At 40.3% G+C, this 25,214-nt stretch overlaps 4 protein-coding genes across 4 annotated transcripts; 2 read left to right on the top strand and 2 right to left on the bottom strand.

The window, feature by feature from the left end:
• Positions 1–303: 303 nt before the first annotated feature.
• LOC109465468 (NADH dehydrogenase [ubiquinone] 1 alpha subcomplex subunit 7-like) lies at positions 304–7,625 on the bottom strand. The gene is made up of 4 exons (XM_019762762.1): positions 7,523–7,625; positions 6,740–6,786; positions 5,768–5,908; positions 304–418 (listed from the first exon to the last, which is right to left on the bottom strand). Exons 1-4 carry the CDS (start codon positions 7,571–7,573, stop codon positions 325–327), a joined length of 333 nt encoding a protein of 110 aa, XP_019618321.1. The 5' UTR covers positions 7,574–7,625; the 3' UTR covers positions 304–324.
• Positions 7,626–8,041: 416 nt separating this feature from the next.
• Positions 8,042–11,870, top strand: LOC109465456. The gene is made up of 4 exons (XM_019762739.1): positions 8,042–8,134; positions 8,616–8,663; positions 10,559–10,715; positions 11,693–11,870. The coding sequence occupies exons 1-4, from the start codon at positions 8,099–8,101 to the stop codon at positions 11,833–11,835; spliced, it is 384 nt and encodes a 127-aa protein (XP_019618298.1). The 5' UTR covers positions 8,042–8,098; the 3' UTR covers positions 11,836–11,870.
• A 2,091-nt stretch (positions 11,871–13,961) lies between these two features.
• Positions 13,962–16,130, top strand: LOC109465459 (tripartite motif-containing protein 2-like). The gene is made up of 2 exons (XM_019762743.1): positions 13,962–14,238; positions 14,359–16,130. Exons 1-2 carry the CDS (start codon positions 13,962–13,964, stop codon positions 16,128–16,130), a joined length of 2,049 nt encoding a protein of 682 aa, XP_019618302.1.
• A 3,496-nt stretch (positions 16,131–19,626) lies between these two features.
• On the bottom strand, positions 19,627–20,907 carry LOC109465452 (amphoterin-induced protein 3-like). The gene is made up of 2 exons (XM_019762736.1): positions 20,325–20,907; positions 19,627–19,664 (listed from the first exon to the last, which is right to left on the bottom strand). Exons 1-2 carry the CDS (start codon positions 20,905–20,907, stop codon positions 19,627–19,629), a joined length of 621 nt encoding a protein of 206 aa, XP_019618295.1.
• Positions 20,908–25,214: the final 4,307 nt, after the last annotated feature.

Below are 25,214 nucleotides of genomic sequence, written 5' to 3'. Positions count from 1 at the left end.
GTTTATGATATATAGGTCATTTCTTTTATTTTCTAGCCACTGTAACATATACAAATGTAACTCTTTACACTTGGAACCCAAACATAATTCTGTTGAATTTAACCATCTCACTGCTATACAATACAAATTTGATGTTTAAGGTAGTGTTTTTGTGGTGAAAACAAGCAATCTGAAATACATTGTACCATGTACCATGTTTGAACTTAAAAGACAATTCGTCCAAATTCAGGTATCACTGGGCGGAATTGTTCTGACACTTTGTTGAACACAGTTGTTTCAAAACCACGAATGTCCGTCTAGTTGTGTTTGTTTGTTTGTTTGTGTTTACTGCAGCGGTGGCATCTCCTTCCACACATAGGACAGTCCGTCCCCAGGAATGGGAGGTCTCTTTGCTTTCGGTGGAGCAGCTTGTTCTGCACTGTGATGGGAACAGAAGGAGACAGTAGAACAAGTGTTTAGAGAGGACTTGTACTTGTAGCATGAATTGATACATACTGTATATATAGAATACAACACGGGGTATTCCGTATCACCCGAGGTATCGGCCCGACCACGCGTTGGATTGCCCAGCGGCCAAAAGCCGGAGGGAGATCCGATCTGCGGGAGGGCTGGGACCGAGGGTGATGCGGAATACACTGTGTTGTATTTCATTTATGTCATACCCACCCAAGAAAACACGCCTTTCAATGCGAAATGAGCGAAAATTTGGTGTACCTAAACCCAAAAAAATGCAACAACATCAATTCCAACATCCGAATTTTGTATTTGAATTTTTGAAAGCGGTGCACGCGGTTAGGGCAAAACATGTTTGAATTGTTCTAACACAAAACCACCATGCCAAATATTCTGTATCTGTCATCAGAGCTACACTTACTGTGCACCAGACTTTTACAAACATACGGATGTGCTTGTGAAATTCCCACTACAAAATATAAAAAAATGGAATATACCAATCATCAACTGACCAAGAGTCATGCAAGGTAAGAGCTTTGCTTTAAAAATAGCCACTAAAACCATTGCTTGCGTTTTGCTCAATTAGTTTTTATCTACACAAAAACAAGGGAGGGTCTACACAAATGGAACTGTATTTGTTATGACTGGAAGTCAGTGAAAAATGATACTGAAAATAAAGTTCAATTAGTGGATTTATTCTCCAGTTCGTTTGATGTCATGTACTGAGTATGTTTGGTGTGGGTTTGGACAGAAGACAGTGTAAAAAACAAACTGAAGAATGAGTTGTTTTTTTGCTAACCAGCTGCCTTCTTTGGTAATAGGTTCAACTGCTCAAAATTGCCATTTGATAAGGGAGTTACAAAGAGAGTGCCCAACAAGCTTACTGTATTATACAGAAGAGATCAAATATCAGGGCTCGAAATTCATTTTTGGGAATAGGTGCACTGGTGCACCCAACCTAAAAAATTAGGTACACAAAAATTTTTGGGGGGTGCACCATATGAAACAAAACCTAATTGCAGATCTTACTGCTACTCTTCTGAGCTTGAATCTGAAATTAGAGCTACTGTAACTTCAAAATCTTAAAAACAAGTACTACAACAAAGATTTTATTATTTTTCTGATACTTAGAGAATATCCGGTATACTATCATACATTTCTAATGTTAAAAATTCCTAGAAAAATATTTGGGTGCACCAGTGCACCCACAGAAAAAAATTAGGTGCACAGCTCCTACTTTGGGTGCACTAAGGTGCACATGCAGCCAGTATTTCAGACCCTGAACATTGATAGTGGGCACTACAGCTGTGTACGTTAACAAATTTTAGGTACATGTACATTTCTGGTCTATTGGTATGAGAACCAGACCATGTGTGTAAGATGGGGTTCTACTTTGTCAACCCGGTTCACTGTCTCCAATGGGGTACGACAAGGCAGCCTTTTGTCTATTTAACATCTATATTGATGATCTTAGTCTAAAACTGAAAAATGCCAGAGTTGGCTGTCGCGTTGGCAGTTTTATTGTAAACCATCTGCTGTACGCCGATGAGCTGTGTTTGATTTGCCCCAGTGTTAAATCCCTTCAGAAACTGGTTTGGATATGTGAACATTTTGGTAAGGTAAATGATATTTTGTTTAATACAAATAAAACTTGTTGTATGTACTTTCCGAGCGCTGGCCTTCCACTCCAGCAGCCTCTGCCCGCCGTGAAAATTTATAATATTGAGTTGAAATATGTGGATTCTTTTGTATATCTTGGTATTCATTTAAATGCGAAGTTAAGTGACAATGACTGTGTTCGAGTTGAAATTAGACGCCTATATCGCCATACCAATTGTATAAATCGTAAATTCTATCATTGTTCGCCCGTTGTGAAAAAGACTTTGTTTATGTCCTACTGTTCTCAGTTGTTTGGAGTCCAGTTATGGAACTCTGTTCATGCGAGTGTACTAGCTAAGTGTCGTGTTGCATACAATAATTGCTTTCGTATTCTCCTTAAGTTGCCGAGAGGTTGTAGCGCTAGTTCAATGTTTGTACACCTCTCGACCGATACATTCGATGCTAGGCGCAGGAAATTGTGTTATGCTTTCATTAATAGAATCTACACCACCAACAATAGCATTATACGCTGTATATTGAGGTCAGACTGCCAATTCAGGAACAAATATTTTAAACATGTATATAGATTGTTGTGTGTTTAGTGTCTATGTGGTCCTTGTCTGTACTATGGGTTTTTTCCTGAAATAAAGTCATTCATTCATAGGTTTAGGTACAGATCAGGACTTTCCGGACCTAAACCCATGGCATATACAAAATTGCATGTTGGCAACCTTGCAATGTTGTCTGGGTGAAACTTTGACCACATAACATGGAGGCTGACGCTTGATGATGCCTGATGGCAATGTTTTCTTCATTTTGCAGCAAAGATTTTGCAATCTACGGAAGGTTTTAGGTGGTTTGGAAAGAAAAGGGGTATGTGAAATGATCTTTTATGGGAACAAGTCCGGACTCGGTTCTTGACTTTTAGGTTTTTTTTACTTGAACCTAAAGGTTCTTACAAGTCCGGATCCAAGTCCAGCACTACCATTGTACATTGTACCTTGGTACCCTAACCAAACATCATTACAAACAAACTGATAGAACTTGAAGGATGAATATGATAAACAGTACAAAAATGTAACACTCTAACTACGACTTTCCAACTTGTGTTTAAGTCCCAAACATGGCTATAGTTTGTAGTGAAGAGTGCACTTCTCACAAATATTGCAAGGTGTCTCTCTTACACAAGGAAAAAGTTTGTGCAGTACTTTTCTCCCTCTGAGATGATCAGTAGACTTTTAGGTATAAATTAGTTTAGCTTTGCAGTGAAGAGTGACCTTCAGGATCTGGATGTTTATATGCACTTTTCAAAACTGTTGCAAGGTGTCTCTCTTCGGCCACAGCAAGTAATTTTTATGGATGACATCAATGCGTGCATTAATTTTCGCCTGATTTTGAAAAAAAAAGAAGAAATTGTTGCCTTCTGACAGTGGTCAACATGGGCAAAGATGTCTGTTGCCATGCCTGAAAGTGCACGGCAGATACCTATGAAGACAGGAGACAAGAAAAGGCTCTGATTTTATGTTTTGTTTCTTACTTTGATGCAGTGATGTGTGATGCTGGCTGTCTATATGTGATGTTCCCACAGAATCAAAACCATTTGTACAATGATTGAGTCAAAATTTTAAAATGTAGGAACCTTGTTTTTTTCGGCCTGTCTTGTTGTTTTTTTTCGCCCGCTTGCATTAGATTTGGAGTCTGCGGAGGATGTCATCTATAAAATTTACTTGCGGCCTTACATTTGTTACAGAAGGAAACATATTCACAGTTCTCCTATAGAGGCCCTATCCTCTGGAACAGGTTGCCACATGATCTAAAGGCCTGCCCGTCCATGTCCACTTTTAAAATGAGATGTAAAAATTGGCCTGACCTCTGACCCCACCTTACAAACAATTTGAACTGGACAATGACTGGACTGGACAATTTCTACTTTTTGTTATTATTTCTTAATGTTATTGGTTACTTACTGTTTTTCCGTTATTATTATTGCCATTATCATTATTTATTGTATCCCTATTTTACTGTTTGTATGTGACTGTTGTGTAAAACAGGGCCCCATTGAAAAGAAGTGTAATCACTTAATGGGCCACCCTGTAAAAAGATGACAGAAAATAAAATAAAACTAGAAAGGCCAATATTTGCTTTGGAGCAAATACAGCGATGGGTTCACCACATTTTACGACATGGCAGGGAAAGAATGAGAAACACAAGGGAAAACAATGATTTACATTGATATAACTATAATATGAAGCAGGGTTCGAAATACTTTTTTTCAGGTACGTGCAAAATTGCACATTGGCAAAATTTTTAGGTGCAATTTGAAAAATTTATGTGCAAAATTATATTTAGCCTTGCATCTTTAGTTTGCAACTGTTTTACTGTGTATTTACTGTATTAACCTTCTTAGCCTGCCACTGCCTATAGAGGTTTTAGTATACATCAAAGAAGGGACCAAACAAAACATTCTTGGCGCTTCCCTCCCCTCCTCGGGGGGCGCGTCGTCAACATCGGCCGCGGCCTCTGATGCCGGCTGGGCCCTTGAAAAGAACTGCAAAATGGACCCCTTCTTCATGCTTTCTCGACTTTCCTGGGTAGCACTGAATGCCGGGAAATCCAAAAACTCTATTTTTCACCGAATTTCACCGAAGATTGGACGAAAAAGCCGAAATTACTCCGCCGAAGGACTTCGTCCCACATCGGGCAACAAGTTTCGCGGGTCTCACCATATTTGGTAAATCAGCGACGTAGGCCTTCGCGTCTTGCCATATTAGGTAAATCATTACGTAATGCCTTCGCGTCTTCGCCTGGGGACGAGAACAGCTTGTTCCCAGGATGTGCAGTAAGGAAAACAATATGGCTGCCGTGCGCCAAGCGCGATGCCGACACTGCAAGAAACTTCGAAGATACGCAGTGTAGACTTGATATATCGGTATTTTCCAGGTGCAAAATTGCACATTCAAAATATTTTTACGTGCAAATCTTGAAAATCAAGTGCAATTTGCACATTGCACCTTTGTATTTCGAACTCTGATGAAGTAACATACAACTAAAACAACAGTTGGATAGCTATTCCCTACTTTATTGGTTAGGATTTTTAATTGCATAATGCAAACTGTTGATTTTCAAAAAAAAAAAAAAAACGTTCATGCCCCGCATTTCAATGCTGGAGCAGAAAAGCTTGAAATACCTACCAAAACACTTGAATAAAGACATACTGTCAGTATGGAAATGCTCTGTGCAGGTCTTAATCAAGTTAAATCCCAACAGCCAATCAGCAAGAAATGCTCTGTGCAGGTGGAAATGCTCTGTGCAGGTGTTAATCAAGTTAAATCCCAACAGCCAATCAGCAAGAAGTATAGAGGAAAGCTGCATGCCTATTGGTTGATGCCCTGCATTCCATTGTGATGACTCATGCCCAGACGTGGTAAACACGGCACGCTAACACAGTAATACATTTGCTATAACACAGCCAAAAAACTCAAATAAAACCATTCTAAAAGCCTGTATCACAAAAATTTAAAAAACGCCTAGGGGTATTTGCCCACTGTACCTCCATACCAAATTTCAGGACCTTAGGCCCTAAAATGAAGAAGCTGAATCCATTTCAAAAATGGCAGGAGAAGAAGGAGGAGAAGGAGAAGGAGGAGAAGAAACATCAGAAAAAGTAATATGGGTTCACCACCACTTCGTGGTGTGGTGAACCCATAATAAATACCTTTCTCCATGAGCGATGAGTTTCCTCTGCCCGTACACCACCTCAGGTGGAGCCACCAGCCGCCGCCCGTCCCTGCTCAGGTAGTAGTTATCTGACAGTTTGTGGCTAATGCCTTCTGGGAGCTTGACTGGAGGGGGCGATCTGAAAAAGATCAGAGTTAAAGTTATAAGAGGGCCTGCATGCCCTTTTCCGTTAAGCGTTATGGGCTATATTAATTATGGGTTAATGACCCGCCCCGAGGTGAATATGGTGTGATAAAGCCTTGTCAGTTGCCATAAGTATAACCACCGAATAAAGCCACCGAGTGAGCGTAGCGAACGAGGTGGCTTTATGAGGCTCGCGCCTTTGGTGCTTGACTCGCGCCTTCTGCGCTCGGTCCCCCTCTTCAAGCATTTGTAGACACACTCTGGGACCAAGGCAGGTGGGGAGCATAGGGAACACTAGTGTGAAGTACATGTACCTTTAATGCACACTTCGTTACATATATTTCGTCAGCGATCACTCTTTCTCACCAAATCAGATACCGAATCAAAATCGTACAAAAAATGCCAGTCAATTTACCGTTAAGCGTTACCAACCGTCCTGAATTTACCGTTAAGCGTTGTCGGGCCTGCTGAATTTACCGTTAACTGTTGCCAGGACACCCCCCCCCCATGCAGACCCTCTTATAATCATAGCCAAATGACCTGAAGACCCCCCAAAACCCCCAGTTTTTGGCATACTATGGACTTTTTTTTGCTGCACCTGCTGCCACCGTGAACTTACTGCTGCTCTGCGAACATGTCCATTTTCTTACCACAAACATATAGTGTGATTTACAGTAGTTTGGATAGGTTCTGCCAAGTAAGTGAAACTGTGTTGTTTATGAATTTGTTTTGTTGTTATGTGCGAATTGACAGTACATCATGTGTATAACTATTTTTACAAGAAAAAAAAAAAGAAAAGCAGTAAGTTTTGAACTGCTTGTTTCACCTGGTGGCCACGTCCTCAGCATATCGCAACTGCATCTTTCGGGACCCCTGAAACAGTAAAATAAACAAATTATGCATTCAATTTGGTAAGTTTTAAATACTAGTATTTAGAATTTACATGTATGTTCAAATCAGACGCATGACGCATCTAAGGCCACACCAATTTAATCTGTAGGTTCTCGGATTTGCCTCTTCATTTTTTTCTGATTTGCAAAATCTTTTGAAATCTTTCTGAATCAACTTAACTATGCTCGTATTTTTCCATCTACTAGTATCAATGTGATTTGATTAAAAGCTCAAAATTCATTGTTTAAATATTAATCCAGCCTTTTGTGTTAACTTCATGCACATATTGTAGCATTTGGAGCTATCATTGGATGCCTGGACCTGTTTTAAATTTTGTTCTTTTTTTTTCGCCCTGTCGCTTTATATTTTTTCTAAAAAAATCTGAGAACCAACAAATTAAATTGGTGTGGCCTACAGCAGAGTTCGAAATCTTATCGGGTTTTTTTAAAAGAAGTTACAGTGTGGTATCCATTGCCAACCTTGCTATGTCTTTAACAGATGATTTTCTAGGTTGTGAACCATAAAAATATTGTGATAAAAAAATTCGTCCTTCACAAGTATACCCCCCCCCCCTAGGCCCCTCCCACTTGCTTCCCAAATATTGTATTGACAACAATGAACCATGGCCGAAACTCAAACCCGTGTCATCATTGAACTATCCAATTCTATAGCTATCTATCTATCAAGGATACAGGCCCAAGAATCACGCCATATTTACCCCAGCGAGCAAATTTCTCAGCGAATTGATGAACGGGCTGGCAGTCGCCATCTTGGACGGTACAATGTTAGGGACAAACCGCTAATGCATCATAACAAAGACAATGATATGTTTATTGTTGCATTTTTATACCTTCTGGCAGAGCATGTACATTGAAATTATCTTTCTTTATAATAAATATGATGTTTAGTGTCAATTTTTGCTTTTCATTCAACCTTTACAAGGATAGACAAGTTTACGCCTTATGACAAATGGTTTACCCCCTCTTTTTCACCTGTGAGGTCAATAGCCACAACCAATATAGATTATAGGGGTAGATGTCCCTATGATAGAGAAAACGTTCTATAAAGATATAAAGAATTTAGAAAAAATTATTAAATTTAATATCATGTATAAATTTATTATTAGGTGATTACAATACTTAGTGTTGGGTGTTCAGCAATTTTACAAACATTTATAATTTTCCAACAATATCGCACTCCCCTAGTTAGTATATTGGACTCTTCTGTACCCCTGAAATTTAGCGTGGAATCCCCGACAATCTTTCTCTTTCGCACCCGCCATTGCTCAGTCAAAATGGACAGGGGAGCAGCGCCTCAAAAACTCGCTCGGGTAGGCCTCCTGTAGTCAAGTAGCGCTCATTTTGTGTGGTATTAAAATCCATACATGTCCATTTATCTACAGTCTGATTTGTAAGGCGCGGAAGACGAGGAAAGTCGAATTAAAAGATGAGAAATGTCCATGCTGTCCAGACATGTGCATGTGTGACAACATGGATCCAACTACAAATTTGTAACTGTGAAGTGTCTCAACCAACATCTTTTAGCTGCCTTTCACAATACAATCCTTCGTCCTATTTCCGCTCTAGTTGTCCCTCAAATATCTCATTCATTCAAATTATTTCGTAACTTTTAACTTTATTTTCTACAGAAAATAATTTATATGGGGGAGGGGGGTAGGAACAGGAATCGACTTGCAAGTTTCGGTGGTTTTGGGTCACGTCGAAAAATTATGACGTGGACTCTCAAAACCTTGGAAAGATAATGAAGAAAATTCTTATTTGATGTTGACCATGTTGTTTTGTCTTGAACAGGTGACCAAGGTTCTAGGAAGAACTGGATCTCAGGGCCAGTGTACACAGGTATGTAAAGATTTAGCAGGACTGGAAGTAAATTCACTTTTAGCAATAGGTGCACTGGTGTAGCCAACCTTAAAAATTGTGTGCACAAAAAATATTTTGGGTGCACCATATAAACTAAAATAAGTAGAATGTTTTTTTTTATTTATTTGTTTATTAAGAAAAGATGATCAGGATATGCTGTATTCTACTATACATTAAACAGTTTACATGCGTAAACCAGAAATATTTGGGAGCACCCACAGATAAAAATTGGGTGCACTACGGCGTGCATGCACCCATTATTTCGAACACTGTTAATTAGTTGGGCCTTTGGTTAATGTTCTCTCATGTGCTTTGTATATAGAGACACCGATCTGGTAGAATTGGTGATACTATCACTAGTATCAGTAGAGTCTAGTAGATCCCGATCAGAGTCTCTGTTAACATAGACTTCCATTTAAGTGAGGTGAATCAAAGTTGAAAACCAATCAGATCAGAGTTTCTGATGATCGGGACCTCTTCCTGCACCAGTAGCATTACAGTACTGATTGTACTGGAGTCTCCACCTCGACATTATATACACCTACTTAACATGTACGTCTAATTGTGTTGTGATATTGCTGAAGCTGTGGCATTCCTCTTACACAGTACCTCTGTCAGTCTGAGTCTGACCAACTGAGAGGACCCTAAGAGTAAGACCCAAGACGACACTAATAGTATTTTGAAATATTGACCCTTTGAAACACTATTCCCTGCCTAAGAGTAAGAGGCACATATTGCTAATATACAAAGCTTAGTTAAAAAAACTTTATTGAAATCCTTACATGCCGATTTTGTCCATCAAAGATGACAAACTGTTCCCAATTTTTGTCAATTGTAAGCAAAAAAAAAAAAAATTGTCAAATGACGGAAAGACAGAAGCTGGCAGGAACACTGCTAGTTAGTGTAATATCATTTCCTCAGAACATTTGAGGCCTGCTAGAAATTTGAACCCAAATTGTAAGATTGTAAATCAACAACCCTAACCACAAGACCACCTTTCTAAGAGCTGCTTTATTCACATACAGCATGAGTTAGGCCTAGTGATGCATACCTAAACCCAATTTTAGGTTCAGGTCCAGATTCAAGTCCAGAGGTTTAGGTTCAGTTCTGGACCTGTAAGTCCAGACCTAAACCCATGGCTTATACAAAATTGCATGTTGGCAACCTTGCAATGTTGTCTGGGTGAAACTTTGGCCACATAACATGGAGGCCGGTACTTGACGATGCCCGATGGCAATGTTTTCTTCATTTTGCAGCAAAGATTTTACAATCTACGGGAGGTTTTAGGTGGTTTGGAAAGAAAAGGGGTATGCGAAATGGTCTTTTATGGTAATAAGTCCGGACTCGGTTCTTGACTTTTAGGTTTTTTTGGACTTGAACCTAAACATTCTTACAAGTCTGGATCCAAGTCCAGTGAACCGGTATGCATCACTAGTTAGGCCACAGCAAGTAATTTTTATGGATGACATCAGCGGGTGCATTAATTTACGCCTGATTTTGGGAAAAAAACAAGAAATTTTGTTGCCTCCTGACAATGGTCAACATGCCAAAAATGGGCAAAGATGTCTATCTGTTGCCATGCTGGAAGGTGGATGTCAGATAATTATGAAGAGAGGAGACAAGACAAGGCTCTGATTTAATGTTTTGTTTCTTACTTTGATGCAGTGATATGTGATAGTGACTGTGTATATGTGATGTTCCTACTGAATGAAAACCATTTGTACAATGATTGAGTCAAAATTAAAAAATGTAGGAGCCTTGTGGTTTTTCTGCCCGCCTTTTTTTCACCCACACGCATTAGATTTGGAGTCTGCAGAGGATGTCATACATAGAATTTACTTGCTGTGGCCTTATGTCTGATGTTGTATTTCCAGGTCCGTGTGGAGTTTATGGACGACAGTAACCGGTCCATCATCAGGAATGTAAAAGGTCCCGTCCGTGAGGGGGACATCCTCACCCTGCTGGAGTCTGAGAGAGAGGCCAGAAGATTGCGTCTAGGCCAGGGGGTTACCTTAAGGACATACAGAAAATGTAAGACTGTTGTAATTGATCACTGAATTCCTCTACATACTGCCTTCGTCTTCCATCCTTTAAGTTTAGGCCACACCAATTTAATTTGTTGCTTCTCGGATCTGCCTGTCCATTTTTTTTTAGATTGGCAAAAAAAAATGTTCTAAATTAACTGCAAAATGCTCAATGAAAGACATATTTTGGCCCCAATGGTTGTAGAAAGTCCTTTTCTATCTAATTCTTAAAGTTTTTCATTGTAACAATGCACTTTTGTTTAATTGAAAGTTCAAAATCTATTGTTTAAATTATAAATCACCTGGTATGTTCACTTCATGGCTAATATTGTAACATTTCTGGCTATCATTGGTTGCCTTGGCCTGTTTTGTTTCATTTGCCCTGTCGCTTCATATTTTTTCAGAAAAAATACGAGAAACAGCAAATTAAATTGGTCTGGCCTTAATTATGTAACCACAGTAATACTGTATCCAGTTCTAAGCACTCATAATTATAATCATTCTATGTAGTATCCATCCGTAGATTTCTACATGCATCATTTCTATTTGCTATGCAACATTCCCCCATACAGGGCTCGAAATTCATTTTTGGGAATAGGTGCTAACCTAAAGACTTTGGTGCACAAAATCTTTTTGGGGTGCACCATATCATATATTATAAAACAAAACATAGTTGGAGATCTTACTGCTTCTCTTCTGAGCTCAAATCTGAAATGGGAGCTAACCTTGAAATCTTGAGCAAGTACTACAAGAAAGATTTTATTATTTTTCTGGCACCTAGATGCCAAGAACATCCTGTATACTATTATACATTTAATATGTAAAAATACCTACAAAAATATTTGGGTGCAGAAAAAAAATGTGCACACAGCTGCAATTTTGGGTGCACCTTACCCACAGTGTTTCGAGCCCTGCTCCGTAGGTTACTCTTTCTATACTTACCAAGATGAGATTTGAGTCTTTATTCTCCTCCATTCCTTACAGATTTCTTGGAGGCGTGTTTTCTGCAACACGAGTGGGCATCTCTGGATGTTGTACAGGACGTTGAGGGCTGCTGGAAGATGGCTGCTCAAACAAGACAGCAATCTGATCTGAGACAGCTGCTGTGCCGACCGCACTTTTGTTGATGCAAATGTTGTAATAAAACACTGCTTCCAATCTACAGTGCTGTCTGTGTATTATTATAATGTTTTTACTATATATATATATAGACCAGGGTTCTAGCTAGGATTTAATTTTAGCGTTGTGACACTGGCCGCATGTCGAGGGAGCGAAGCAACGAATCTACGGGGCAGAGCTTTTAAAAATTTGAGCCAAAAAAGAGGCCATTTGAGGGATACCTAAAGGGAAAAAATGTTATTTCTAAGGTTTGTACAATGTATCCTTGATTGATAATTTTTCACATTTGATCTTGCATTCTTAAACAAAGAAATACAGTCACAATGCCCCTATGCTGTATTGATATTTAGTGTAGGGGGTCAAGATTATAGCAGCAACGGCAAAAATACACATTCGTGCATCAACACGGGCATGCCCGCAGACGGCGTATAAAATTGCGTGCCGATTACACAAAGAGAACCCAGTGTTTTGACTGCGAACATGAAAAATCAGCCGATCACAACACTCCGTCCGGAGGTCCTGACCTCCTTCACGGAGTAATAAAATAAAAAAGATCACGTCCACTGAGGCTCTGACCTGGCTCTAGGCCTGGGTAGTCCATGGTAGTTAGCGACAATACGGAGCCGAGCACACAGGCTATCGAATTCGAAGCTCCGCGACTCAAGAACTCAGTACATACGTACAGTGCTGATTCATAAATGCCACAAAAAGCCAGCATGTCGTATACGTCGCTAAGTACTGCCGCAAATTCACAATACCAGCTTTGTATTCCTGTGGTTTAGTAGCATTTTTATTTTTGGCCGGAATTTTTTTATTCGCCCGCGCGCACTAGTTTGGGGGTCTTCAGAGGATGTCATCCATAAAATTAAATCGGTGTGGCCTTAGATGGGATACCTTGACTGACAGAAGTAAATATAAACTGATCCAATTTTGGAAAAATTTCATTGGATGATAAAAACAGTATCAGGGTCCTTTTGACAAGTAAGATAGTTAACTGTACAATTAAAACCTTCCATTATTCAACAAGTGGTCATCGGGGCTCTTATTAAGACCATTAAATTGAATTGTTTATCAGTCTTGTCATGTGCGGAATAGCGCTATTTCTGTAGCGATCAGTTCTACAGCGTTGTAAGTTCAGTTTACTCGAAGAGCGGGTGTGGCGACTGCTGATGCTCTCTCTTATGGGTGGAAGGAAGTGTCTGTACAGTTTGGATGTCAGTAGGGACTTGGCAAACTTCAGTGTTAAGTTCACTAGCTTCCACAATCCATAACCTGATATCGTTCCGTGCGAAAAGAACTAAGTTGAACAGAAGTAAGTTGAACGTAACTATTCAATGCCGCGGGCTGTCCTTTCAACACACGACTTGTTCACGTGTGCGCCAGGTTGGCAACATGTAAAGTAAGGCCGTGTTTATGTGAAGTCACCCAAACCGCGATTCGGGTAACTCACATTCCTCACATCTGGTCCACGTGCACATTCCTTTGAAACCGTGTCCGAACACAATTCGCTTGAGCTACATTTATTGTTGTTTGATGAAAACACAATAGGTAGCGTGTTATTAATGTCATAGGTCAACGACCTGCTTGCTGATGCCCCCCTCCCAGCGTATCTCGGCCGAATGCCGACGTGGTCCCGCCAGAGGCGGTGAAGCTCGTCCTAGAACGGACACATTATTTGACCATTACTGCTCTTTAAGTTGCTGCCACGTAAAATTTGGTATTGCATATAAGTAAAGAAATATCACCCCGTAATCCATGACCAGGCGAAGTTACACTGAAATCCCATTGCGTTCAGACGCAAATCGCGATGCGGAAAAACCGATTCGAAACCACCTCTAGAAGTGGTTTGGGATCGAAGCGCTTTCAATGTGATTTGGAGCGTTCAGATGGAGCCACTTGAAACCGGCTTCGGGGTAAACCACATGTAAAGCGCCTTGGGTGACTTCACATAAACACGGCCTAAGGTGCAAAGGCCGTTATCTCGACTTTGTATCATGTGATGGAAACTACGTCAGCAACAAGTAAATTATAGGTCCCAGCACAGAATATAGAGCCCTCTGTGTACTCGACCCGAGTGAGGGAAGGACTCATCGTATTGGCGTAAAGTGCCTTTCTGGCGACGCATACAAGCAATATGGCCAGTAAGTTTCCAGCACGAGAGGATTTGGACGACCAGTTTCTGACGTGCGCGATTTGCATGCTGCACTACCGGGACCCCAAAATCCTGCCATGTCTGCACAGCTTTTGTAGGGAATGTCTACAGCTTTGGGCCACAAAACAACAGCCGCTGGAGTGTCCAACCTGCCGCGAACCGGTCAGGCTACCAGACCAAGGTGTGGACGGACTCAGGACCAACTTTTACGTCAACAACCTGCTGGACTTCGCGGCGGCCAAGAAAGGGGCGGGGCCAGGTGTGCCGTGCCAGGTGTGCGAGGGGAACGTGGAGGGGTCGAAGTCTTGGTGTGCGGCTTGCGCCATTTTAATGTGTGAGTCATGTACACTGCTTCACCGTAAGTTTCCATATTCGAAAGATCATGAAGTGGTCTCTGAAGAAACCTTCATGGTAGAAAAAGACGCGGGTAAATTCCATCGCAAGCGACACTGTCCAAAACACAACAATCATGAACTGGTCTTCTACTGTGAGAGCTGCAAGGCGTTTGCTTGTACGGCGTGTACCGTGGTTGATCATCGGCCGGGCAAAGATCACAATCCCGTAGAAATCACCACCGAGGCTCAAAAGAGGAAAGAAACACTACAAGGACTTCTGCAAAACATAAACCCACGTCTGAAGGAAATACAGGACGCTGTCAAGGAAGTTGACAGAAAGATTTCAAAGTTAGTCCCCTCGAAAGAAGCAGCCACAGACCAAGCCAAGGCGTACTTCCACAAACTTGCCGACCTTCTTCAAAAGCGTGAAGAGGACATTTTGAGCCAGATTGACGAACAGTGCCGAGCCGACGGCAAGGCTCTACAGGCAAAGAAGGTTGCGATAGAGTTTGAGTTGGCCGGACTGACGAGCGCACAAACGTTCTGTCAACAAGCTGTAGAACACGGAAGTGACGTGCACGTTCTGGAGGTAGGAAACCAAGTCCAAACAAGGGTGGAAACTCTTCTGACAAAAGAAGGGGACCTGGAGTCCAACTGGAGCGAGTTTCAGTTCGTCGAGAACACGACAGAAGTTGACAATTTCGGTGGCGTAAGGACAAACGTCGACGTTTCGAAGTGCAAAGTTGCTGTAAAGAAGCCGGCAGTCCAGGGGTTTCAGTGCGTCGCTGAGCTGACGACGATGAACAAAGAAGGCCACCCGTGTTTTAATAACAGTAAAGCCGTCATAACTGACATGAAGGACCCGTCTGGAACAAACTTGGCGACACAAGTACAGATGAAGAGCAGGGGCTTGTGGGAAATCTCGTACACACCTGAGGTTACGGGTAACCACAAGTTAGAGGTCAAGGTCAACTCACAACAGGTGTCAGGAAGTCCGTTTGATGTTGACGTGAAGGGGAACCCCGTTTTGACTATCACAGGGGAGGGCAGTTGGGTGGGAGAACTGGACAGGCCGGTAGGTGTCGCTGTTGATAAGGACGGTAACATTGCAGTTGTGGAGCGAGGGAACAAGCGAGTTCGGATCTTCGATAAAGACAGAGGTCACACTTTTCGTATCTTCCCAGTTGAAGTTGAGAAGGCGCACAGTATTGATGTGGACTCAGAGGGAAGGTTTCTTGTGACGTCGCGGGGTGAAAATTTTGGCTTAAGACGCTACTCCAAGGAAGGCAAACTATTAAACACGCTTAAGCCTGACTGTATGCGCGGTCCACACGGCGTGACAGTTCTGAAGGACGACCGCATGGTGGTGGCAGACAACAAGCTGAAGTCGTGTCTCCTCCTGCAGCCTGACGGGACCCTCATCCGGGAGATCGGCAAGGGGCAGCTACAGAACCCAGTGTTCGTGTCGGTAGACGAGTCCCGTGATGTGATGTTTGTCACAGACAAGGACGCACATAAAGTATTCGCGTTTGACCTGGGTGGAAACCTGAAGTTCGATTTTGGCAAGGAAGGGGAGAATGATGGCGAATTTAGGATTCCAACTGGTGTAACATCCGACCCGGCAGGTAACATCATCGTGGGTAACTCAGGAGACGGCCGTGTGCAGGTGTTCGCGCCTGACGGGACTTTCAAACAGAAACTGGGACCAGTCAAAGGGGAGTGTGCCAGTGGAGTCGCCCTGACTCCTGATGGTTACATAGCGGTGGCGTGTCGGAATGGACATTGTAATTGTATAGAACTGTACAGGTACATGTGAGCGGACATCACCGAGGCTATATCCATTGCACATCAGCATCTTTCTTGACCAGGTGGTGTAATGTACTGTTTATCATAATCTTGTTAGTTGTTGCTTTTTCAATCTTGCATCAACTGAATGATGTGTAACTTTAAGCCATACACGGCACTAGTTAAATGCTTATGATATGTTAAAGGCTTTAAATGGGTGAACATAGCCAGGAGTTAGACCCATAACCTTGTGTTCTGTGGTTCCAGATGTTAGTTGCTGACAATTGTATACTATAGAGCCAATACAATAGACCACAAAGATGTTTTATGCTCGTTTCAGTAATTATTTTATTCAAATGACATGAAACATTATAAGCAGCAAATTGAAGCAAAAGATTTCACCATTAAACTTTTACAATGACATAAAAATGCAACAAAAGTGATTCTTACATTTCGAGTCCTGAGGTAGACCGAATGTATCTTTACACAATTAGGCCACACCGATTTAATTTTATGGATGACATCCGCGCGAGAATTGATTTTCGCCTGTTCTCAAAAAAAATATCACGGAAGTCTGATGTAGGACCCCAGCCATGTATTTGCACTTTCCTACACACGAGGAATGCCCTCAATATGTCTTCAAGGAAACATTATTTCTTTAATATTATGCAGTTTGCCAAGTAACCTCAACCTAAGGAATTATTTCATCAGGTTTTCAGAGGTTTGGCAATTTGACAATCGTATAAGGTCAAAGGTCAACCCCATGTTCATGCTTGCAGGCCTCATCCTATTTTTGCATAAATTATAATAATGAGCTGGAATTTTTAAACACTTAATCATGTCAAAATAAACGTCTTAATATGTTTAACCAATATATGTGCAAAGATCACTGAAAGGATGCAAAAAGGAATATAAATTTGAAAGAAACCAAATGGGGTCTATTTGGACCCCGTTCGGGCATTAACGTCACAAAAAAAGTTCGGGTGTTTGAGGATTAAAGGTGCACGTTTTACATCAATGAGCTTCAGAATACCAAGAAAGGTATTGAACATACGTACCGCCTTTCCTCTAATTGGTACTGAAATGGCATATCATACATAGTATTTACGTATTACTACTGTTTACAGCTTTCTGCTTTGTCTGAACATTTTCTGAACCGACTTCACTAGATCATCTATCTCATTTACGTTCCAGACTTATTTTCTGGTGACCTGTACTAGAATAGAAATACTGCCGATCGTCAATTGTCCGTTGTTGGACAACTTTGATATAGGATGCCCAAGTCTTTGGTAGTATTGGTACTGTCAAGTAGCGAGTTTAGTATTGGTACTGTCAAGTAGCGAGTTGGTGTTTTCAGGTTGCTGTCCATACAAGCAATTTCTTGTAATAGAATGGGTAGTACCGGTACTTGCACATACCGAGTTATGTTTTCAGTTTGCTGTCCATACAAGCTATTTCTTGGAATAGAAAGGGTCGACGTCATTTCGACTGAATTTATATTTACCGCTCTGCAGTGAGGTGTTGGGTGAATGCTACCTGAAACGTCTGGCAGTTTTCAAAATCCATCCGGTTATTTGTGGAGCAATTTCATTGTGTATGTTCACAAGGTTACTGTGTTCGTCATTCTGAAAGCCTTGAGGAGAGAGACAATGAATAAAATCTAGTTGTCAAGTGTCAAGGAATCTGCACAGTATGTGGTATTCATGATGTAGACACGGACCGCAGTTTTTTTCCAAGGATACGTTAGCAGCGATGTGTTCGAGGAAAAGATGTTTACTGGAAAATAACTTGATGGTCCGCATCGGAAATAAAGGTAGGCGGTTTCCTGAGAGATCTAGAAACTACAAACTTTCCAAACCATGATAAGCATGTTCTGATATGTGAGAAATGTCGTTATGTAAGAGATTAAGATTGGTCAACGTCGTTAGTGTAGAAAAAGCGAATAAACGGAGAGAAGCTATGTCATTTCTGTCAACATCAAGGTGGAATAGCTCTCAAAGGCATTTGAACGTTTCTGGAAATATTTTCTCCATATATTAATAGTTAGGAATACACTAGTAAATCAAAAATCATACCAGCAAATACATGTATAGTATACATTGTAAGTCAGCTGAATCACACAGGACAACTCAGAAGTGTGACACCGACTTTGGTTTAATAACTCTCCATATAGAATACAGTGCTGCATGTTTTAAAGGTGCACATTTTACATCAATGAGCTTCAGAATACCAAGAAGGGTATTGAACATACGTACCTCCTTTCTTCTAATTGGTACTGAAATGGCAATATCATACATAGTATTTAAGTACTGCTGTTTACAGCTTTCTACTTTGAACATTTTCTGAACCGACTTGAGCGACTTCACTAGATCGTCAATCTCATCTACGTTTGAGACTTACGAGTATTTTCTGGTGATCTGCACTAGAATAGAAATGCTGTTATTGGTCACTCGTCCGTTATCGTTGCTGTACAACTTCGATACAGGATGCCCAAGTCCTCCGTAGTACTGGTGTGTTCAGGAACCGGGTTGATGTTTTCAGGTTGCTGTTCATACAAGCTATTTTTTGGGATAGAATGGGTAGTACCGGTACTGTCACATTCCGAGTTGATGTTTTCAGGTTGCTGTTCATGCAAGCTATTTCTTGGAATAGAATGGGTAGTACCGGTACTGTCACATACATAGTTGATGTTTTCAGGTTGCTGTCCATACAAGCTATTTCTTGGAATAGAATGGGTAGTACCGGTACTGTCACATACCGAGTTGATGTTTTCAGGTTGCTGTCCATATAAGCTATTTCTTGGAATAGAATGGGTAGTACCGGTACTGTCACACACAGAGTTGATGTTTTCAGGTTGCTGTCCATACAAGCTATTTCTTGGAATAGAATGGGTAGTACCGGTACTGTCAACTAGCGAGTTGGTGTTTTCAGGTTGCTGTCCATATAAGCTATTTCTTGGAATAGAATGGGTAGTACCGGTACTGTCACACACAGAGTTGATGTTTTCAGGTTGCTGTCCATACAAGCTATTTCTTGGAATAGAATGGATAGTACCGGTACTGTCAAGTAGCGAGTTGGTGTTTTCAGGTTGCTGTCCATACAAGCTATTTCTTGGAATCGAAACTGTCATTTCGACTAAATTTGCATTTACCGCATGGTAATGTGATGTTGAGTTACTCTGATTTAGGTTTGTGTCTTCATACACCGAATTTGCTGTTGCTATTCCGTACAGCATTTCTTCTTCATTGGACTCAGCGTCTCCAGAATCCCCAGATGTATCAACGTTACTGTACTGGTGAATTTCGGCTTGTGTAGTAATGGCCGTGTCAGCAGCAGTACAAGATCGTGCCTCTTCTATAATCGCAACTGACGTAGTTTCGTGCGACTGAAAACGTAGGGAGAAAGTGTTCGGATCTAGTTCTTCCTTTGCATAATTGTCTGCTATATTAAGTATGACAGGAAAACAGACAATCATAGCTTGCACCCCCACGTGTAATGTTGCACGAGACGTGTTAGTGTTATTTTGGTTAGCACTCGACCATTTTCTCCAACACATTACGACAGCCTGAATAATCATCAAAAAGACAATTATAGCAGAAACGGCAATGGCAACAATTAACAAAACGTTAGGTCCAGGTGCCTTTGTGCTTTCTAAAGTAATGTTGCCAGGAACACAGAATTTATAATCACTTGACTGTAAACGAAACCCAGGTAAACAACAGGACTTATTTATAAAAGTGGCACAGTTGTCTGCTTTGTTTTTGTCTGCTGTTGCCATTGAAATTGTGGTCAGATATTGCCGTTTCTCGCTATGCTTTTTAACCATACACAATACAAAAATCATATTTTGCTTTTGATTTGCCTTTGTCTGCTACAAAAGTGTAGATACCAGAGTCATTTACTGTTAAGTTTTTGATGATGACAAGATTTGTGATATTGAGGCGTCCACTAGGGGCGTTCCAATAGTAGTTAGCGGAATGTAATCGTTTACCAAACATTGAAACTCGTTTGGTTAAACCAGGTACAATTCCATTGCTTAATTTTGTGAGAATACTATTATTTTCAGTTAACTTGAAGACTGAGGGGTGCATGCCGAAGTATTTAAATCGTTCTTTGATAAAATATCCTTTGGTAACGAAAGATCGATTATTTATAGTGTTGATTGTGTATTCATAGGCCTCAAATGTGTCTGCAGACTTAATGCTGTCTAATTTGTCTGGACAACTTAAAGGGTTTCCTCGCAAATCGTAAGAAGTCTCCCCAGGACGTAACGTTTTTATGTCTTTTGGTATGTGGCTGATGTTGTTTAATCTAAGCATGACCACATAGAGATGTTTACTGGGGATTAATTTGATGGCCCGCATCGGAAATACAGATAGACGGTTTCCTGAGAGTTCTAGAAACTCCAAACTTTCCAAACCGCGAAAAGCATGTTCTGACATGTGAGAAATGTAGTTATGTGAGAGGATGAGATTGGTCAAAGTCTTGAGTGTGGAAAAAGTGAATCGACGAAGAGAAGCTATGTCATTTCTGTCAGCATCAAGGTAGACTAGCTCACGAAGCCCTTGAAACGTCTGTGGAAATATGCTGTTTATCTTGTTGTTGTCGACATAAAGGTATCGTATTTCAGGAGCTTGATTAAAAGAGCCGAGATGATTTATTTTGTTATTTGACAACTTTAGAATATAGGTGTCTGGCGTGATGGACTCTATCGGAACGCTTGTTAAGTTTTGCCCTGTGAAATCAATGACCTTTCCCAAACTAACTGCTAGCGAAGTAAAGATGATGACGATAGACAGGGATTCCATTTTGCGTCACAGTACAATAGGGCGCAGTTAAAACTTCCTGTGGATACAGACAAAAAGAGCGAACAAACCATTACAAGAGAAACCACAGATTGAAACATGCGTTCTCTGAAGCAGAGGTTTAGACCTATGGAAATGCATTGATTTTTTTTTATTAAATAAATGAGGTATGACGGCTGAAAGCCTCTGTCGCTAAATTGCCTATCTTGACCCAAGGAATTCTTTAAAAGAAAGCTGGTCTTCTCCATGAATTCTAGAACTATGCCGTCTTTTTATGTAGATGAGTGCAGTGAGTCAAATCTTTAAAAAATCTCAATGTTAGCAAAAATGATACTCACCGGTACCATCAAAAGATTACTAACATGTTATGGCGAAAATAGGCGATGAATACATCTTTTTGTGTGGATAATTTGAAGTAGAGCAATGGCAAGGAGACACCCAACATGAGGGACACTAAACGGTAGTTGTGGTTTTTAGAAACTGCACTTGCTTCTGCTGCAGATTTCTTGTCACTGTGCCCATGATTCTATGATCGAGAGATTGAACAACCAAAATCTGGTCGTACCAAATAGACATGCTTTTGTTTTAAAATAACAAGGGACAAACTCTCATACTACGTGCCCGGACGAAGATGCGTTATGTATATTCTACATGAACTTGAAAAAACTTTTATCGCTATCGTGCAAAATTCTGTAATGCGGAAACTGACCTGATCGTGATGTGAGAAGGCCCAAAAGCAGGCTCTGGGGAACCAGCAAGATCTCTGAGTATGAGTATGAGGGAAACCGCGTAAGAAAACGTTTTTATCAAATGTCACGTGGTGCATTGCGACAAAATAAGCGTCCGTCATTGGTCCAATCCTATAAACGTCACCTCTCACACGTACATTGTAACTAAGAAACCAATATGCAAATAAGTCTGTCATACAATTTACACATTCCAATTTCCGCCTTAATGGTCTTGTGCCACCATACTAGCATCTGCAGATTGTGGATACAGTTAGAGGCACTTCTTTTTTTTTACAAAAATGGCATCTCTGCCCACTCCTATATCTGTATCAACATACTTTTAAATGTGGTGAAGTCAATTAGTAGATAGCCAATATTCCATAATTGTATTCACACATCTTTATATCAATTTATAGATTTTAGATAAATTCCTATACAAATTCCGCTTGTCTCTAAAGAAAAAGTACTGAATGCTACCTTCAACGTCTGACTGTTTTTAAAATCCATCCAGTTGCTTGTGTAACAATTTTACAAGGTTACTATGTTCGTCATTCCGAAAGCCTTGAGGAGGGAGGCAATGAATAAAATCTAGTTGTGAAATGTCAAGGAGTCTGCACAGTGTGCAATATTCATGATGTAGCCATGTTGATGCCACAAGGACCGCAGTTTTACTATGGATATATGTAACTTTACATACATTCTATTCTTTTGTTGTAACCTGTACTTAACCCAGCGTGTATGTGTGTACAATAAAGGTCTTCATCCATTCATCATTGTCTGGGAAAATACTTCAGTATCTTGCCACATAACATCTTCGGCTCCCTCCCCGAATTCTTCATCTTCACTGATGAAACATACCAACGGTGTTGGTAACTGAACTTAGTAAAGATCGGTGACCTATCTAATGTGAACTGGTAACACTATTACATGTAGCATTTTATCGTGCCTAACCCCATTTGGTTAAACCACATTTGAATTAAACCTCTCATGTGAATCTAGGGTGTGGGCAGTGGCGCAGCTGGTTTCAACTTCATGGGCGTAACTTTTCAATGCTGATGTAGTAGCTGATGATGTCTAAAACGTTCAGTGGCGTTATCATTAACAATTGTCGATGTGCATAACGTTGTTACCATAACTGTTGATACGTATGTACAGTTGTACTTCACGCTGTTGGCCAGATTTACAAGAAAAAGTTCTCGCTCTACCTTTCCATTTGATACGATTATTGTCGTGACTGATTAAAGTCAAACACTATGAAATGCAAATGAGGAATGCATAAAAATTGTCTGTGAGCGTATATGTTTCATAATGAAATTGGTCAAGAAAACAAGCTTGTCAAGATCGTTCTTAATTGTTCTCCATATGTACCTAGTTAGGAATACACAAGTCAAGCAATAATTAAACCAGTATATGTACACAGTGTATGTCAGCTAAATCACACAAGACGACTCAGAAGTTTGACACCGACTCTGGTTTAATAGCTCTGTAGATAGAATACAGGCAGTGCTGCATGTTTTAAATGTGTATGTTTTACAAGAAGCTTTAGAATACCAAGAAGGGTATTTAACATACGTACTCCTTTCTTCTAATTGTACTGAAGTGGCATATTATACACAGTATTCTCGTAATATCGCTGATCACAGCTTTCTACTCCGTGTGAACATTGTCTGAACCGACTTGAGCGACTTCACTAGAACATCAATCTCATCTACGTTTAAGACTTATTTTCTGGTGATCTGCACTAGAATAGAAATGCTGCCATTGGTCACTCGTCCGTTATCGTTGCTGGACAACTTCGATACAGGATGCCCAAGTCCTCCGTACTACCGGTACTGTCACGTACCGAGGTAATGTTTTAAGATTGCTGTCCATACAAGCTATTTGTTGGAATAGAATGGGTAGTACCGGTACTGTAAAATTCAGAGTTGATGTTTTCAGGTTGGTGTTCATACAAACTATTTCTTGGAATAGAATGGGTAGTACCGGTACTGTCACATACCGAGTTGATGTCAGTGTCACTAAAATGTCTGGGTGTATCATCGTTACTGTACTGATGGATTTCGGCTTGTGTAGTAATGGCCGTGTCAGCAGCAGTACAAGATCGTGCCTCTTCTATAATCGCAACTGACGTAGTTTCGTGCGATTGGAAGCCTCGTAGGGAGAAAGTGTTTGGATCTAGTTCTTCCTTGGCACAATTTTCTGCTACATGTATATTAGGTATGGTAGGAACACAGACATTCATAGCTTGCACTACCGCACGTAATGTTGCACGAGACTTATTAGTGTTATTTCGTTTGGCCCTGTACTGTTTTCTCCAACACATGACGACAGCGGGAATAAGTACCAAAAAGAAACTTAAAATAAAAACAGTAATGGCAACAATCAACAAAACGTTAGGCCCAGTTGTGCTTTCTAAAGTAATGTTGCCAGAAACACAGACGTCATCATCAGTTGATCCCAAAGGAAACACAGGTAAACAACAAGGCTTATGTATAAAAGTGGAACAGTTGTCTAGTTTGTCTGCTGTTGCCATTGAAATTGTGGTCTGGTATTGCCGTTCTTCGCTATACTTCCTAACCATACACAATAGAAAATCAAATTTTGCTTTTAGTTCGCCTTTGTCTGCTACAAAAGTGAAGACACCAGAGTCATTTACTGTTAAATTTTTGATGTTGAAAAGATTTGTGATATTGAGGCGCCGAATCGGGGTGTTCCAATAATAGGATTTAGCGGAACGTAAGCTTCTACCAATGGTTGAAATCTTCTTGGTTAAACCAGGTACAATACTGTTGATTAATATTGTTAGAATGCCATTGTTTTCAATTGTCAACAAACAAACCAGTCGGTGTGATAAACTAAACTTTACATTTCTCATTCTTTTACACCACTAAACAAGATATAAATAATTTTCAAAAAAAATACATCTTATATAACAATTATTAATATTACATACAAAAGACACCTAAAATTATTTACAAAAGATATACACAATGTGGGAAAACAAAATACATCTAATATAACATAATATACAAAAGACACATATAAAATTATTCACAAAAGATGTACACAAAGATAGAAAACAAAATACATCTAATATAACATAATATACAAAAGAAACATAGAATTATTTACAAAAGATATACACAATGTTGGAAAACAAGTATCTAATATAATATAATATACAAAAGACATCCAACAAACCAACCAACAACAAACCAACCAACAAACAAACAAAGTCAAGAAACCAAGAAACAAACAAAACAACAAACCACCCAACAAACCAACAAACAAACAAACCAAGCCAAGAAACCAAGAAACAACCAACAAACCATCCAACAAACCAAAAAACAAACCAACCAACCAACCAACCAAACAACCAACAACAAACCAACAAACCAACCAACAGCAAACCAAAAACCAACAAAGAAAGAAACCACCCAAAAAAACAAACAGGGCAACAATCCAACCAACCAAGAAAGCATAAAAGAACAAACCAAGAAACCAACCAGCAAACCAAGAAACCAACCAACACAAACCAACCAACCAACAAACCAAGAAACCAACCAACATCAAACCAACCAG

The sequence above is a fragment of the Branchiostoma belcheri genome, unplaced genomic scaffold (assembly GCF_001625305.1).
Source record: "Branchiostoma belcheri isolate BF01 breed outbred unplaced genomic scaffold, Haploidv18h27 scaffold150, whole genome shotgun sequence".
In the NCBI taxonomy this organism is placed as follows: domain Eukaryota; kingdom Metazoa; phylum Chordata; class Leptocardii; order Amphioxiformes; family Branchiostomatidae; genus Branchiostoma; species Branchiostoma belcheri.
The sequence above is the reverse complement of the archived record's forward strand: the minus strand, read 5'-3'. Positions and strand labels throughout refer to the sequence as shown.